The 18,568-nt window shown below is 49.0% G+C and overlaps 1 protein-coding gene across 1 annotated transcript in view; it reads left to right on the top strand.

Annotated features, from left to right (window-relative positions):
* LOC125721808 (seizure protein 6 homolog) overlaps positions 1 to 18,568 on the top strand; it is a 62,583-nt gene that overhangs the window by 19,570 nt on the left and 24,445 nt on the right. Inside the window, exons 2-4 of the mRNA XM_048997911.1 lie at positions 2,679 to 3,320; positions 4,051 to 4,169; positions 10,557 to 10,752. Coding sequence (XP_048853868.1) covers positions 2,679 to 3,320; positions 4,051 to 4,169; positions 10,557 to 10,752 — 957 coding nt within the window. The remainder of the gene's footprint in view (positions 1 to 2,678; positions 3,321 to 4,050; positions 4,170 to 10,556; positions 10,753 to 18,568) is intronic.

Below are 18,568 nucleotides of genomic sequence, written 5' to 3'. Positions count from 1 at the left end.
TTTTTGCTTGTGCCGGGGTCTGTTTTGTGGGAATGATCTCCTCCAGGGAATAATGACCTCACGTCCTACCCCCCCCCCCCCCCCCAACCATTGCAGGCAGCCTCCAGGCAGTTCAGCAACCTGTCACTTCTACAGAAGTGCCGCTTCTCGGCAGAGTGGACACTCACGTACCTCTGTGTTCCGCAGATTCCAGCTTTCACATGAATTTGTCTTCAAAGAGGGTCACAGTGCTCCAGTCCCCAGGCCTTCTGGCTTCTTCCGGAGACCTAGCCCAAGCTGGAGGACTCGCCTCTTTAAGAGGCCGACACACATAGCCGGACGAGGCTGAGCGAGTCCTGACAATTCAATCCGTGGCTCGACTGACCTCATCATTAGCCAATGATATGTCTGGAACTAATGATTGACAGGGGATGGGTCACGCTGGGGACAAATCAGCTTTCAGCTGGGATCTGTGGCCCCGCCCCCCCCACCACTGGCTGGAATGTTGTTAGAATGATGGAATAACCCTCAGCTCCCATTAGATGAAGCGATGAAACATGAAAACAGACAGCATTCTTGGACGTGGCCCTTAAAGGGACCAGCCTGGCAGCTTAGCGTGTTACAGCACGTGCGATAGAATGTCGCTGTTTCGTAAGAGGGTTAGTTCACTGGCAAGGCCAGTGCGTGTATTCTGTTCAGTTTGTTTTCTGGGTGGGGCTAGGGGTACATATATCACAGGAGGAGGGGCGCACTGGGTTGCCTGGAAAGGGAGGGTGAGGAACGCAAGTCATTTTGACCGCAATTGCACTTCTAGACATTTTTTCATTTTATTTGAATTACTTTGTGTATATAGGGATTCATTCTTCTCCCCCATACTCTCATTTTTTGGAAACATGTCAAAGTCAAAGACACTCAATATTTTACTTATTCAGCAAATGCTGTTACATTTGAGAAAGCATGGCCCTTGGAACATTTAGGGGGGGTGGGGGTTAGCACCCAACAGTGCAATCATTGTGTTAACCTTGGGATCTGAACCCATGACCTTCTGATTCCCAGCACAGCAGCTTAACCGACTGAGTTAAACCCTTTTGTGTTAATACCCTTTCGTCAGCTGGATGCGCAGTGACAATGGTGTGTTTTCCCTCTCGTCACAAACCAGCTGTGCGCCGCACGGCCTTAACTCACTCGAACCTGCGTCAGCCGGGACTCCTAGTCGTGATCCAGCGTGAAAATCAAGGTTCAGCCGTGCCTTTGAGGCATAGACCTGACCCGCGGAGCGTCGAACGCGCACACCGCTCACAACTTTAAAAAAGACGATGTTATTGAATACAGCCGTCGCCTGGCAACCGCTTGGCTAATGATGTTGCACCCTGAACGCGGGTGGCTGGGGGGGGGCAGGTGTGGTGTTCAGCACAGAGTGGGTGCCTGTCTCCTTGCGTACAGCAGCCTTGTGATCTCCGGGAACGGAAATGGTCTCCAGCCTCCGAGCCCTGCCAGGATCCCTTAATTTCACACTCATCCAACTTTCTGCCAAGGTCTCCAGATTAATTTATATCGGGCCAACCGACTGACCCCCTTCCTGTTTTATGTAACTGCTCACAGCACCTGCCTTTCGATTATTTATAGCTTTCCGTCTCGAAAGATAGCAGAAAGCGGTTCGACCGATGGTGCTGTGAACGCGAAAGCCTAGAACCCTCTCGCCAAATCGCCGTGACATGTGACTAAAATCCATGCACACGATTGGTCAGCCCCTAAGAGGCGTGTCCCATGATCATTGCTCTTGCATGGTATTGGTCTACCCATGCTCATTCTTAAAAGGCGCTGCGTTTACCGGTGTGAAGATGAGGGCCAAATCGCACTTGCATCGCATCCTCAGTGTTGTGTCAGGCTGTAGCAGATGCTGGCGGGGATTTGGACCTGGGACAGCCTCCGGTGGGGGTGGATTCCGGACACGGGGGCTGGATTGTGTTAATGCCCGTCCACTGGAGCGTGCAGCTTGGGATTCCTGTCCCCCCTCTTTGATTTTGCAGTGGTGCTTCCTCTCTAACTATAGCCCTCAATGTCTCACGTCAGCTGTTCATTTTCTGAGCTGAAGTGGCTCGCTGACTCCGTCCTTCTCCACCACCCCATCTGCCTGGAGAGTGCTTCTGTCTCCTGACAGTCGCAATAACAGGATGCTGACGGGATGTGGCAGACGTTTCTGTGACTCCGGGCCCTTGCAGGGGAGAAAAATGCGCGCAGATAAAATGATAAGACGTCAATTCTTAAAAAGAGGAGTCATTATTCCCTGGGAAAATGGGCAGCCTTGCACGTCGCAGAGCAGACAGGTGCTGAAAAACACACATGTACCCAGCCAGGCCTGACTGCGGAGAGCAGGGGGGACAGTGTCCCAGGCCTCAAGGACAGCGATCGGGGACACAAAGTGTCACTAACAGTGGAGAGTCACCCAAAAGTCACTTCTGATGAAACACACTGAAATAACTAAACAAGTTATTCTATCTATCTATCTATCTATCTATCTATCTATCTATCTATCTATCTATCTATCTATCTATCTATCTATCTATCTATCTATCTATCTATCTATCTATCTATCTATCTATCTATCTATCTATCTATCTATCTATCTATCTATCTATCTATCTATCTATCTATCTATCTATCTATCTATCTATCTATCTGCTCCATGTCCTCCTCAGGCTCCTCCCCAGAGGCAGCAGGGCAGAAGGGCAGCGTCACAGGGCTGGAGACGGACTGCCCCTCATCCTCCCTGGGCCCAGGGACCTCCCCGGCTGGCCCCCCCAGCCACAGGCCCCTACTACGGGGCCTCCTCCTGCACCAGGCCCTGCTCACTAAAGACTTCCGGGGAGACCAGAGCTTCCTTGACGGCTTGGTGGGGAGCCCCGTCTCAAGCCAGACGGTGCCCCACGAGGACGCGCCCGCTTTCTCCGATGTGGCGACCACCACTGTCACCATGGTGACCGCATCCCTGCAGGCGGGTGTGGTGACGGCGCCTGTCAGTACCGCTCCGGGCAGGGCGGGGGGCGAAGGGAGCCCCCCGGCCACCACAGGGACTCCAGTCACCACGGACTTCTTAACCACTCCTGTCACACATGCTTCTTTGTCACCTGACACGGTTGTCACGCCGACTAGTCTTGCCCCGCCCATCCTCACAACGCCATCAAAGGAGCTTGTCCTGGACCCAGAGGATGTCGCGATGGGTAAAAGTGACGGTCTGGTGATGACCACAACACCACAACTGTCTCTGCAAGATGTCCCTGAGAAAAGCACAGCACCCACCACTGTAACGACCCCCCAGCCCATGACGGAGCATCCTGCAGGTACAGAGCCCCTATTCATCCTTGATGTAAAGATGGATGCAAGGGAGCTTGTAGGATTTTTTTTTACGTTGGGGGGCATAACTGGGGCCATAATTTATACAGAGAGACTGACCTTATCATTAGCCAATGATATGTTTTGAATCAGTGAATGACAGGGGAAGGGGCCAATCAGCTTTCACATGAATTGCTGCATAGCTGCAATGCATCAGAAAATGGCCCCTTTCTGACTGATCTTAACTAATCTCCACCTCGCAGACTAATCCAAAGAATTACATAAGTGTGTGCATGAGTGATTTATCCGGGACGCCCAGCTGCGGCGTTCATTTCACTCTAATTTATCCTTACGAGCATTTGCGCTTCAGAGCTCAGTGCAAAAATGCAGCGGTAATATCAGCAGTGCGCCGCTGATGGTGGTGGAGAGAGAGAGAGAGAGAGAGAGAGAGAGAGAGAGGCTGTCATTAAGGTGAAGACAGCACAGCGCCTCCCCAGGTCTGGAGTGGAACTGACTTAGCAATTTTGTGGTGGAACGAAGAGGGCGGGCAGGACCGGCCCTTTTCTGAACCCCTAAGCAAAGTCTGATTAACCTCATTGTCATTTGTCACCTTCTTTCCCATTCTGACAGAGGCGCCCCCTTGTGGACAGCTGCTCCGTTCGCTTATGCCGTGGGCTGCCCCCCTGGGAGTGGGGCTTCACATTCCGAAGCTTTGATAGTTCCTCTTTGCATCCGCAGTTGCCTGTGGCATCAATCTGACTGCCCCGGACAGCTTCGTCAAGGTGGCCCTGAGGGACTCCGCTTCGGACTGTACCTACTCCATGACGGTCTACCTGGGCTATGGGGTCGAGATCCAGGTGAGTCCCTGGCTGGGCCATCAACTCATGCTGTTTGTCACTTGGAGGGGTTCTGGGAGGAGAGGTCAAAGTAACCCCCTATGGGCTTCTGAGCAAATTCAGACTTCGGATCCTTCAGGTCTGTTTAATCTGCTATTGCGGTGAGGGTGGTGTGACCTCACTTCCTGTCTCTGCTGTCCACATTGACCCTTCTGGCCATTATTAAATTGAATTGACTTGAATTGAACTGAATTGACTCAAGACTTTATTTACTGGGCGCACAGCTACTGAAGTGTAATTACATTGGAATTCTTGGACAGCTCCCCCTGTCAAGGTTTGTAAAAAAAAAAAAACAAATGCTATGATATATAAGAAATAGATTGAGTTTTTTTATAGTGTCAGAGGTAGATGGTGGACAATAACGTGGGGGTGGGACCGAAGGCCCTTCTCTCCTTCCAGAACATTCTTGACGGTCGTCTCGTCCTTGCCGGTCTCTCTGACCTCGCTGTGCTGCGTGTCACACAGTGGGCAGTCCTGCAGAGTCGCTGGAACACCATGGCGAATATGCAGCTCGTGGACGCAAGACGCTTTCAAAGACTGGTGGGGGGCAGGGGGGGGGGAGCTACAGCTTCACACTGAGACTGCTATGGCAGGTGAAACTCTCCATAATCCAAACTGCAATCACTCTTAGTATCAAACCAAGATGGGGACGTTTTATTCTGATTCTAATCTTAATCTGAGATGTGGTTATTAAATGGATGGTTTTACTTTTTATTTAATATTTCAGAACTTGAAAGAATTAAGTGAGACTGTGCCTGTAAGCTGGAAAGGTGCGACTTGCAAGCTTTTGAAAACATAGTAAGTTAGTACGTTAGTATCTCTCGATTTCGGGGAATCAGATACTGACCGTTCAAACGGTGTCTGGCTGAAGCATAAATTCTGGAATTTTTTTTGACAAGATGGAAACAGGATGGATTTTGCGGAGAATATCCTGGAATTTTTGGATTTCTCTGTCTCCATGTATGATATTTCTTACTTTTTCATTTGCATTGCTCCCCGAAAGGCAGTAATTGAGGTGAAAGGCTTTTGGTAAATTAGGACAATGAGCAGCAAGCAGCTGACGGCGTGTTTATGATGGGTGTTATTGCCATGACATTCGATTTCATGCTTTGGGGGAGATGGATTGTTCGTTTTGTTGTACTGAGTTCCTGGTAGCACACTTTAATTTTTCATTTTAATGGGGATGAAAAGGAGACAAAGTAGAGTGGCTGTGGGGAGCATCACCTGCTGTGATTATCACTATGGGCAGAGTGGCTGTGGGGAGCATCACCCGCTGTGATTATCACTAAGGGCAGAGTGGCTGTGGGGAGCATCACCCGCTGTGATTATCACTAAGGGCAGAGTGACTGTGGGGATCGTCACCCCCCTGTGATTATCACTAAGGGCAGAGTGACTGTGGGGAGCATCACCTGCTGTGATTATCAATATGGGCAGAGTGACTGTGGGGAGCATCACCTGCTGTGATTATCACTAAGGGCAGAGTGACTGTGGGGAGCATCACCCGCTGTGATTATCACTAAGGGCAGAGTGACTGTGGGGATCGTCACCCCCTGTGATTATCACTAAGGGCAGAGTGACTGTGGGGAGCATCACCTGCTGTGATTATCAATATGGGCAGAGTGACTGTGGGGAGCATCACCTGCTGTGATTATCACTAAGGGCAGAGTGACTGTGGGGAGCATCACCCGCTGTGATTATCACTAAGGGCAGAGTGACTGTGGGGATCGTCACCCCCTGTGATTATCACTAAGGGCAGAGTGACTGTGGGGAGCATCACCTGCTGTGATTATCACTATGGGCAGAGTGACTGTGGGGAGCATTACCTGCTGTGATTATCACTAAGGGCAGAGTGACTGTGGGGAGCGTCACCCCCAGTGATTATCGCTAAGGGCAGAGTGACTGTGGGGGAGCGTCACCCCCTGTGATTATCACTAAGGGCAGAGTGACTGTGGGGAGCATCACCCCCAGTGATTATCACTAAGGGCAGAGTGACTGTGGGGAGCATCACCCCCAGTGATTATCACTAAGGGCAGAGTGACTGTGGGGAGCGTCATCCCCTGTAATTATCACTAAGGGCAGAGTGACTGTGGGGAGCGTCACCCCCTGTGATTATCGCTAAGGGCAGAGTGACTGTGGGGAGCATCACCCCCTGTGATTATCGCTAAGGGCAGAGTGACTGTGGGGAGCATCACCCCCAGTGATTATCGCTAAGGGCAGAGTGACTGTGGGGAGCGTCACCCCCTGTGATTATCACTAAGGGCAGAGTGACTGTGGGGAGCGTCACCCCCAGTGATTATCACTAAGGGCAGAGTGACTGTGGGGAGCGTGACCCCCTGTGATTATCGCTAAGGGCAGAGTGACTGTGGGGAGCGTCACCCCCTGTGATTATCGCTAAGGGCAGAGTGACTGTGGAGAGCGTCACCCCCAGTGATTATCGCTAAGGGCAGAGTGACTGTGGGGAGCGTCACCCCCTGTGATTATCGCTAAGGGCAGAGTGACTGTGGGGAGCGTCACCCCCAGTGATTATCGCTAAGGGCAGAGTGACTGTGGGGAGCGTCACCCCCTGTGATTATCGCTAAGGGCAGAGTGACTGTGGGGAGCGTCACCCCCAGTGATTATCGCTAAGGGCAGAGTGACTGTGGGGAGCGTCACCCCCAGTGATTATCGCTAAGGGCAGAGTGACTGTGGGGAGCGTCACCCGCTGTGATTATCATTAAACTATATTTACATATCCAGACAAGATTATTTACAAATGTGTTCAGCTGGTTGTTTTAGCACCGCCTCTCCCTGACGGTGTTTAGAAATGCATTACCCAGTCCCTGGCCCCCTATTCTCTTGTTTGTACACTGAGGCATGCTGAAATCATGCCCTTGTGTCGGCACTGTCAAGTTTCCCCTCTGCCACCTCTTGCCTCTTCCTAAAAAAAAAAGAGAAACAATTTCCCAGGGAGTGTGATGAGAGCAGAGCAGGCTTATAGAATACTAATAGATGAGGCTCCGCCTCCTTCCTGTTCTGACTCCGCTCCCAGCCAGGAAACAGCCCATATGCAGATGTTCCCTGTCTCTGTCAGCTACCTGAGACCCCCTTTTAGGTGTCAAATGTGTTCTGACTTGATCTCTGGAAAAAATTGGATTTGCTTTGTCCATGATTATTGTTTTAGGAAAGAATGGAATGTGTCTCCTTACTGCCTCTAGTGCCATAGGCAGTCGACAAATGGCATCTCTAAACATGCACACGCATAGGCCTGACCCTGTATCAGCACTACCTTCGGGCACAGCGATGACCAGCTTTTCTTCCCCAGGTTGGCGGTTGATCTGTTTACACAAGCACCTGATTGGCCCCGTAATTGAACAATTTGGTAATTCTGAGCCTGCAGTGGCTCTGTCCTGCCTATGGGGTACAGGACACCTTTAAAAACACATGACACCTTTAAAAAGACAGGAAACAGCAGAGGACAACTTTTAAAACACAGAACATGGCAGAGAAAATGGGACATGGCAGTAAAGACCTTCAAAAACATGGGACACAGTAGAGGACACCTTTGTAAACACGGGACACTGTAGAGGACACCTTTGTAAACAGGGGACACTGTAGAGGACACCTTTGTAAATACGGGACACTGTAGAGGACACCTTTGTAAACAGGGGACACTGTAGAGGACACCTTTGTAAACACGGGACACTGTAGAGGACACCTTTGTAAACACGGGACACTGCAGAGGACACCTTTGTAAACAGGGGACACTGCAGAGGACACCTTTGTAAACACGGGACACTGCAGAGGACACCTTTGTAAACACGGGACACAGTAGAGGACACCTTTGTAAACAGGGGACACTGTAGAGGACACCTTTGTAAACACGGGACACTGTAGAGGACACCTTTGTAAACAGGGGACACTGTAGAGGACACCTTTGTAAACACGGGACACTGCAGAGGACACCTTTGTAAACAGGGGACACTGTAGAGGACACCTTCAGAATCATGTGACACAGCAGAGGACACCTTTGTAAACAGGGGACACTGTAGAGGACACCTTTGTAAACACGGGACACTGCAGAGGACACCTTTGTAAACAGGGGACACTGTAGAGGACACCTTTGTAAACAGGGGACACTGTAGAGGACACCTTTGTAAACAGGGGACACTGCAGAGGACACCTTCAGAAACATGTGACACAGCAGAGGATGGCTTTAAAGCGCCCAGTTTGCACTCGTGCTTTTCTTCTGTCTCTGCCTGTTAAGATCGGCTCGCCCGGCTGCTGCTGCGACAGCAGGATGGTAAAGGGCTTGTTTCAGCCTGACCGCTGCTCGCTGTTTACCTGCTGAATAGAGAGTAGGACAGCAGTGTTTTTATCAGGGATGCAGACCCTGAATGCCAATTCGTTCAGAACAGCTTCTAAGTAAGATGTATCGTGTCATTCTCCTGCTATCCCCACCTACTGTGCTCCACACTTTTCTCTGTTTATCTCCAGCCCTTTTCTGTAACTTCATTTCCCTCCTCCACCCCCCCCCCCTCCCCCCAACATGTAGAGGCGGGGCCATGGGGGGCATATGGTTCAGCTGTAAGCTGATTGGCCCCTGGAGTGTCCCCACCCTGTCACTCACCAATTCGTAACATATCATTGGATAATGATAATATTGGCTCCTCTGCATTAATTATGACTCCTCCTAAGTCCAAACCTTTAAAGTTGCCCCTAAACATAATAAAGGAAGAGATCATCATTGGATTGACCAGTCAGTACAGACTGCGAATCATGATCTCTCATAATTAATACACAGTGCTGGTGCCTCTTGTTGGCTGGCCCACGGATGGCGCTAACCACACCTTCTGATGTCCTGCATCCTCAGTCACATTCCTCCTTTACTTCCAGAGGTTCCTTCAAGACTTGGTCCTCTAGCCCTTTTCTTCCCTTTCTTTCTATCCCTCTGCATGGACTCTCATTTGAATTCAGCAGTTATTTGCTGCTGTTTAGTAATGAATGCCGAAGGGAAGACTTTGGGGGTGGGGGTGGCGTTCCCACTCTTCTGGGAGGTGGAGACACAGTCTGCTTCACTAAATCTCCACTTGAAGGATCTCGCAGCGAGAGGCTGTTGTTTTTCCTCCACGCTTGGGGAGAGAGATGCCTGGCGTGAGGCGGTAATCGTCTTCAAGTGTCCCATTGTGCGGCAGGCAGGTGCATCCTCACGTAGCATCATGTGCCATCAAGCTCACAGTCATAACAGGCCACAGCAGTGTGCCGGGGAAACGGTAAACACGCTTATTACCTCAGCCAAATATGTGCATCGAGGGGTCACAGAGAAAACACGTTCCCGTTATCGCAGAGCGATTCTCAGGCATTTTCGATGTCGACGTGGGGGAGACTTCGAGCAAACTGTGAGTCTTTCGACTCATTCGTTTGTATAAATGCGCCACCTGTGATCTTCAGCCGTAGTTTTCGAAGGCTTTGTGAATCTTTAGAAATGTCTGATTTTTTTTTTTCTGTGCTGGAGCCACTATGAGTGACCAATTCGAAAGAGAGAAACCGCATCAGAAAGGCAGGCTACCTGCTTGGGTCTGACTTTGCTTGCCCATGATGGAGGGAGATTCTGTTACTGAGGAAATGGCAAATAATATTTAAATTCAATTCAAATTCAAATTCAATTCAAATTCAATTCAAATTCAATTCAAATTCGATTCAAATTCAATTCAAATTCAATTCAAATTCAATTCAAATTCAACTTGAAAGTATAGTAAAACAACAGAAAGCATCAGCAGAAATCAGCAGAGCGAGATTCGCCTCCTCTCTGTACTTTTCCTCTGGGTGCAGCAGCTGCGTGTCGTCTGAACAGCGGAGCAGCCCATCAACGTGCAAATGACGGTCCCCCCGTCAGTCAGACACACAGAAGCGAGGCAGACAGCACATTTTCATTACTGAAATAGCACAAGTCCCTCTTAAAGCATCACCCCCTCAACCCCCCCCCCCCCCCACAACGCAAATGAATGTTGTGAGAAAAAGAAAATTAACTACTGCTCTCTAAATTGCTGAAAAACATCAGACAGTCAAAGTTCTCCTCTGAGAACCTGTACATCTTAGCTAGTCTGAAAGGAGCTAGATCCCAATCCTTTATCTTCAGAAATGACTCATGTCTCGTCCTATATCTTCCGAAAGGCCCTCCATCTGCAGAATGGATCTACAGTTCATCCTGCATCTTCTGGAAAGCTCTATATCCTGTCCTGGCACTGTTCTATTGTTCTGAGACCTTCAGCTCAGTCTGGATATTCTTAGCAAAATCTGAATGGTTGCATAAGGAAGATCTCCTACTTTAAAAAGTTGTCATTTTTGTTTGTTTTTGCCGTCGTTGTACAGGTACTGGAGGTTAACCTGCTGCCTGGGGACACTGCGACTCTGGATGATCTGGGGGCCACGGGACCCTCCTTGCTGGCCAATGAGTCCATCCTGACCGCCGGACTGGTGCTGCAGAGCCGAAGCAATCAGGTGTCCATCCGCTTCCAGGGCAAAGGTCACGGGCAGCAAGCCGGCTCCTTCCTGCTGCACTACCAAGGTGAGGTGGTGCCAGCTAAAGCACGTTAGCTGCTGTGGCACATCAATAAAAGACTGCTGATGCTGGAGAACACAACGCTACCCCTCCAAGAACGGAGTGAGTGAGGGAGAGACAATCAAAGAGAGAGCGAGAGAGGGAGAGAGAGCGAACACTGGGAGACAAGGTGGTGATGGGTATTGAGGATGGGTGGACAGAGGGTTCCTGCTTTTGTGCCAGTGAAATGTGGTTGAGGTGAAGCCCTTCGGTAGATGTGCACCACAGAATCTGAAATTCGAACCCCTGACAGACCCCTGTGAACCCTGCAGTGACCTGTGGTCGAGTGCATTGTCGGCGATGCAGCGTATTTTTCGCATCTATTTCACATCAATCTCGCTGAAATCTTTATGTAGAAACATGAAAAAAAAAACACTGACTAAATCCGTAATCTGTCTTCTTTTCAAAAAGTCCATTGTCGGAAGTATTAAAGTTTTTAAAATTAGGTTAATTCGGCAAAAAAGTAAACCATGTCACCTTTCTTTGTTTTACCTGCATCGGGGGCGTGTAGTGCCGCCCTCACCTGAAGATCGCTATTGGCATAATAAATAGCCGGATTTCCGCATTTTCAAACCGCATTCGCATGGTAATTAGATGAACAACGCAATGGTGAAACGCGATCCAGATACATCCCCATCAGTGCCATAAAAGGGGGGGGGGTGTGGCCAGGTGTGAATGGCTCATTCATACACATGAGAGCTCCTACATGTTCAATGAAAGGAGCCCAGTAATAGTGACATGAGTTCGGTTTTTCTTATTTATTTATCCAACTGAATGTTGCAACTACACCATTTAGTCATCTTCATGTAGCCAAGACTTTGGTGATCAGATATGTGGGATCAAAACAAACTGCCACCATTGCTTACTATGTACTTTTATAATGTATCTGCAAGTGTTCCAAACTGCATTTTACAATGTCTATACTTTGATGTCAAATTACAAACTTCACATAAATCTTATATATTTACAAAGTGCACTAAGATTAAGATGAGTTTAATGCCAAAACAAATATATAAGAATTAATTTATTTATAAGTTTATGATATCGAATGAAATGTGTGACCATGCCCCAGTCAGTGTGTTCCCTACCCCTAGACTCCAGAGGGTTAAACCCTGGTAGCTGAATTTTCAGTTTCAATTCAGTTTCAATTTACTTTTATATAGCGCCTTTGACAACAAAGTCAGCCCAAGGCTCTCTACATGAGTTTTGTAATACATCACTACACCACTTATGAAGAAAAATACAAAAACAGGGAAAAGGATGACAAAGAAGAAAGAATGAAACATAGATGTCGCAGAAGAGGAAGGGGAGGTGCCTTACTACTGGCTGCCTGGCGATTGGAAGGAGAGTCGGCACTGGTTGTGTCTCATATCTTATACAGTGTGACTTGGCACTTAGCCATCTCTCCAATTTGACTCTCCCTGCTGCCCCCTGGGGAATGGGTTCCCCCTTTGAGTCTGGTTAGGGTTAGGGGTTCCTCTGCTGCTCTCTGGAGGATGGGCTCCCCCTTTGGGTCTGGTTAGGGTTAGGGCTTCCCTGCTGCCCCCTGGAGAATGGGCTCCCCCTTTGAGTCTGGTTAGGGTTAGGGGTTCCTCTGCTGCCCCCTGGAGGATGGGCTCCCCCTTTGAGTCTGGTTAGGGTTAGGGGTTCCTCTGCTGCCCCCTGGAGGATGGGCTCCCCCTTTGAGTCTGGTTAGGGTTAGGGATTCCTCTGCTGCCCCCTGGAGAATGGGCTCCCCCTTTGAGTCTGGTTAGGGTTAGGGCTTCTCTGCTGCCCCCTGGAGGATGGGCTCCCCCTCTGAGTCTGGTTAGGGTTAGGGCTTCTCTCTGCTGCCCCCTGGAGGATGGGATCCCCCTTTCACTCTGGTTAGGGTTAGGGCTTCCTCTGCTGCCCCCTGGAGGATGGGCTCCCCCTTTCAGTCTGGTCCCTCCCAAGGTTTCTTCCTTCTTGGTAGTTTTTCTTTGCCACTGTCGCCTATGGCTTACTCACTGGGGCCTTTGAGTGGGGATGCTGTAAAGCGCTTTGAGACGATGTAATGTTGTGATAACGCACTCTGCAAAAAAAAACAAATATTGCTGTTGTTGTTGAGAAGCTTTCACCTACTTTCCTCTGTGGATCTCACTGGCCAGGGCCAGGTTGGCCCAGTTAGCTCAGGGAGCCCAGATACCCTGTGCAGTGACGGATGGTGGGCGGGGGTGGTGGTTGGTAATGGATGTACATATTTGGGGGGGGGGGCTTCATGCAAGGCAGGATCATGGAAAATAAATACCCTGAAAACCCTGAAGGACATCTAACTGTCCTACCAACACGTTCGAGATTATTCAGCCTTTGATTGCCTTAAAAATTCTAAAATATTATTAACCTTTATCTGGAAGGCGTTTGACAGCAGATCACTGCTTCTGCTGCTTCAGAAATTGCACATACGCTCTGTTCTTCATTACCACGCTGTCACACGGACACCTGACCCGATAACGGGCCCAACGACTTTTTAAAGACGACGAGCAATTAAAACTGCGCCTCTTTATAACTAACGGTCAATAAGACATCAGGAAGATATGACAGGGAGTGTACGGCACTGAGGACAGGATTGGTCACGTGACCAGCTGGAGCACTAACTGCAGAGGTGGAAATTTCAGGTCCAGAAAGTAAAAATCCAGACCAGGATTTTATTTCAACCAACCAGTTGAGTTCTCTGTGACTGTGTCTCTTTATGCTCAACTGGTTGGTTGAAATTTCCACTTCTGGCTAACCGCAGTAACCCTCAGCCCGCATGCCCATGCAATTCTAACGTAGCCGCAATGCTAAGGATGTTAACCTATTACATGCACATTGTGTGTGGGCAAAGCTCAGTTTAGGGGTTTAGGTCTGTAAGGGGCTCGCGGGAGCTGATTGGATGAGCATTTAACTCTCACAGCCAGTCCGTCTCATGTCTGTTTAATAATGAACCAATGGCAGGTTCATCTCCCAAAAACCCCACAGTGCCCCCTAGTGAACCCATGCTTAGTGCATTCCGTTCCTTTCCCCTGCAGGCCTGTTCAGGCTGCTTGGCTGTGGTGCAGCCGGAAGGCACTGGCCCTTTAAAGAGGGATGTGTGATTCCCTGTTGGGACAGCAGGGGGCGTAGCTGTAAATGTACCCTGTCAGGGAATGCATGCTATGCTGCAAACGGTGCACCATCTGCTCTTGGTCTTTAGAGTCTTCCGGAAAATGCTGTACATCCCGCAGGGGATTAAAGAGCAACCTGCCATGTCTGTTTCTTTTTTTTTTTGTTTAATGAATAGCTAGTATTTATGAAAACGAGCCCCCACCTTCGTTAAGCGGCATGTTGACAGACAAGGGCAGTTTCATTTATCATTCATTAACCAATGATATGTTTTGAATTGGTGAGTGACAGAGGAGGGGCCAATCAGCTTTCAGCTGGGACCGATGTCCCTGTGGCCCCACCCCTCTACATACTCCTGTTGACATAACCTTCAGAAGGTGCCGTATGAACTCTACTATATTACTGTTACTGGTTCGTCTGTGCTCTGATGTGGCTCCGTGACGTTGGGGCGCCATGCGGCACAGCAGAGAGCCGCCATCATTGATGTCTGACTGGCATGTTGGTTTTTTTATAACACCCTGGAGTGTGACAGTGGCACGCAGGAGGAGGTGGTCAGAGGGCACAAACAAACGGCAAATTAATTATCCAGCACTAACGAGTCTAATGAGGGGGAAAGGCCACCTGTGGCAAAGACCTGGTGAAGACTAGAGGCCTCAGCAGTGTGTCAAAAAGGTAAAGTTGAGCTTTACTGGCAAAGGGGGCAGGGATTCCTATGCTTTTAGGATGCTTTTTACCCCCTGTGCGCTGCCACACTCGCCCTCTCCGGAGGTTTAATAGGGGTCACTGATGGCTACATGGATAATTTGGGCTGCACTGGCGGTATGGCACCATCGGGCCGCGCTGTGTAGCATTAACAAGGCCTCAGTAGGCCTGGGACCCATTAAAGGTGCAGGCTCCTCAATAATTTATAATAAAACAAGGCAACGGCCACACACACTCAAACAGCTGCGCACACACAGGCCAACGCAGGGCTGATGGGCAGAGCAAGCTGAGCAGGGGAGGCGTTTGGGGCGTGATTAGGAGACGGAGTCTGGGGTCAGGTCTCTGCCCAATCCAGCTACTGGGTATAGAGATTCCTCTGTCACATGACATGAGTCACATGTCGTCATCTGCCTGCCTGGCAACAGCCCTCATTGCAGAGAAACTGGCCACGAACAGCATTCGGAGTTCATAAGGGTTCAACATAACCTCCCTGCCTCATTCTGAGCTTGTGTCTATCCCATCATGGGTGTGGATCCTGATCTCCTATGCTGTTTTCCTCTTTGACCATAGCACAGGGGCAGGGTCGGGACAGAGGCTGCTCTCTAAAGAGTGTTTATCTGCGCAATAAGTGACGCTTCTCTTAATCGTCGTGCCCCCTGCTGGACAAGGTTGAGACTGCACCTGCTTTTGGTGCTGTGATGCATTTTCCCTTGCTTTCCTACACCATGTTTTCTCTCTCTGTCTTTCACAGCCCCTTCAGTTTAATCGACAGGGTAACCACAACACTTCTGTTGCTAAACTGTACAGATTACGATTACACCAGGCTCAAAACCCTTAGATCACAGGCGCTCTTACTGAGATTGTAGCTGCTAGCTCTCTGCCATTATGAACCTTGAAATGATTTCCTGGCTTTATGAATTTCTTTTCAGAGTATATTAAGGTGTCCCTTTCCCCCCCCCGTCTGTCCCTCTCTCTCTCTCTCTCTCTCAATTTAAGTTGTAAGATCTCACGGTGTCAACGCGGGGGCCACGGTGAAGATTAAATACAGTGGCATAGTAATAAAGCTGAAAATTAGTGGTCTTATAATAACCTCAGGGACCGGAGAGAGGAGAAGAAATAAGACCTTCGCCGTGTAAGGTGTCGATAAGGTGAAGAGAGCAGAGAACATCGCTGATGATAATCATAAAGGGATGTGATAGTATAATGAAAGGGGGCGGGGCATCAGTCATGGTCATGTGTCTCCACAGAGAAAGAATGATACCATATATAGCATTTCCAAGTACACTGATATGCCTCTTTTCCACACATTACTCTCCTTTAAACCATTCACGCATGTAAATGCAGCTCAGAGAGAAGCCTGGGGTCTCAGCACAGGGTCAGGCCATTTTTCCCAGCATCCCTGAAGCATTAACGGACTTGCTCAAGGGCCCAGTGGAGATGCAATCATTCTGGCGAGGACGGGATTCAAACCGGCGACCTTCTGATCACAGGAACCCTCTCTCTCTCTCTCTCTCTCTCTGTCTTCCTCTCTCTTCCCCTCATTCTCTCCCTCCCTCTCTCCCTCCCTCTCTGTTTCCACCCTCTACTCTCTCGCTCTCTCTCTTTCTCTCACTGGTTGCTTCTCTATCTGTCTCACATCTCATCTCCCTCTCTTTCCGGATTCCTCCCCATCCACTGAGAATCCCTCTCCCCAGGTGTCCCAGTTCCGTATAGTTCCCCCGCAGCGAGGCTCCAGTCTTCTCCCCGACTCTTATTACAAATATTCAAACCTAAATCTGAACAAATGCACAGAAATGCAGAAACTGGCAGAAAGAGCTATTTTCGGAAAACCTCATCTGAACTCCCCCCTGCTCATATTAAGAAGGTAATACCCCCCCGCAATGGGCAGGACTGAGATAAACAGTACTCAGGTTAATTAGTTTAGGGGGGAAACGCAGGAAGACTTAGAAGCTGGGCTGTCATCAGCCTGCTTGATAATTGGGTTATAATGAGGTCACCTTAATTGCCGGAACATAAAATCTTGAGGGAGGGTTATGGAAGGGGGGTGGCGGGGGGAGGGCAGCCATATTAATACATTTAGGGCTGATTAAGAAAATCATCATATTAGTCAAAGTTAAAATGCACAAATAACGAAGGCAGGTAAGGGAATCCCAGAGCGCCCCCCGAAGGCCGATCAGATGGCTCTCACTATACCTGTGGCCTTGCCACCTGTCATGGTGGAGCCAGCAGCTGTGAGGCAGTGTGTCCCTGTTATCCACAGCGATGCCCCAGCCTATGCGAAGCTCTGCTTCCCTCATTTGCCCGGCTCCTGGCATCCAGTACCTATCGTGAGCATCGCTACCATTAGCATGGCTGCAGTGAGCGTGATTGGAATAACGTGGCTGTAGTTAGCTTGATCGGCATTAGCATGCCAACAGTTAGCGCGGTTGACATGACCATTGCTACAGTTAGCATGACTGGCATTAACATGACAGCGATTAGCATAGCGAATTAGCATGACTGACATTAGCATGCCTTATCAGAGATATTATTTGCATTGTTGGCATATCAAAAGTTAACATTGAGTTAGAGGGTAGGTGCCTTAAAACGCAAACCATAAAGTGTCAATTGGCCCATCTATTATTCCCTTGAGAGCTGGATTTGATTAATGCTACATGCTACAATGACAGCATTTGAATGAATCACGTTTTAAAATGTTCCTCTCATGTGCAGGAAAGCAGGCATTCAGCAAATGAGAAAATTTTTAAATAACACGCTGATCCTGCAGATTAAGGCTGGTAAATCTTATGCCTGCAACGGCTCTGCGATTTTATTTCATTTTATCTTGTGTATCTGTGTTGTGTAAACTCCTGACTCGGTGATATTCATTAAATGCGACAGAACATATCATCCTGTAAGGGGATGGAAACACTGTGATCATTGGCTCATGATTTGTTTATGAGCCGTGCTCGGCACAGATGCGGGTGTCGAGATGGGCGCTGGGATATTTCAATTTGTGTTCATTGCTTCCTTAGGCGAGATCACCTTGTCTTATAAAAACGGTGCGTGAAAAATGGAATGAGACAAGCCGGTTAAGAGAGACAGATATGTTTAAAGATTGATCTGGGTCCTGGGTAATTAATATCTGCAGAATCGCTTACTCTAGCTAAGACGAACGGGGTGATGAATTCTTACTCGCTAGATTAGATTAGCCTGGCTACAGTACAGTGCTTGTGAGGGCGAGCAGATGATCGTATGAGAAAGAGGGTGTGTGTGAAGTGCGGGGGTGTGTGCATGTGTGTGTGCATGTGTGTGTAACCCTAACCCTAACTCTCACCCTAACCTAGACTTACATATAACCAGGGGTAATAGGGCCCACGATGTGCTAACAATGCTAACACTGGCTAATGTAAAGAGACAGCAGGACGTGTCAATTTTCTGTCCCTTGATGATGATGTCAGCTTTATGGTAACAATGCTCAGGCTAACGTTGTGAAGAGACAGCAGGACGTGTGGAGGACGCACACCGTGTCAATTTTCTGTCCCTTGATGATGATGTCAGCTTTATGGTAACAATGCTCAGGCTAACGTTGTGAAGAGACAGCAGGACGTGTGGAGGACACACACGATGTCATTTTTCTGCCCACCTTTGTTTTGTTGTGTCATTTCAATGTGATTAGCACTCAGGCTACTCTCCATAGTCGCTAACCGTAACCCACGTTGGGATGCACTCGAATCACACACAAGGACAGGTGCGAATAAGACCTTCATGTGGAATCATTCCCACAAGCCTCAGTTCCAGGCCATCGCTGCGTGAAAGTCTTGCCATGCAATTACCGGCTTTGTTTGCAAAAACACGACCGAGGCTGAATCCCTTTGGATTTCTAACAAGCTGTTCAGCATGAATGCGTCCTCATACCACCACAGACAAACTCTGTCACAAAGACAGATGGAGTGAGAGACCCCGTATTTGGGTTAACGCCACAAAGCCCAGCACTGAA

Source organism: Brienomyrus brachyistius, unplaced genomic scaffold, assembly GCF_023856365.1.
Source record: "Brienomyrus brachyistius isolate T26 unplaced genomic scaffold, BBRACH_0.4 scaffold35, whole genome shotgun sequence".
Classification (NCBI taxonomy): Eukaryota; Metazoa; Chordata; class Actinopteri; order Osteoglossiformes; family Mormyridae; genus Brienomyrus; species Brienomyrus brachyistius.
The sequence above is the reverse complement of the archived record's forward strand: the minus strand, read 5'-3'. Positions and strand labels throughout refer to the sequence as shown.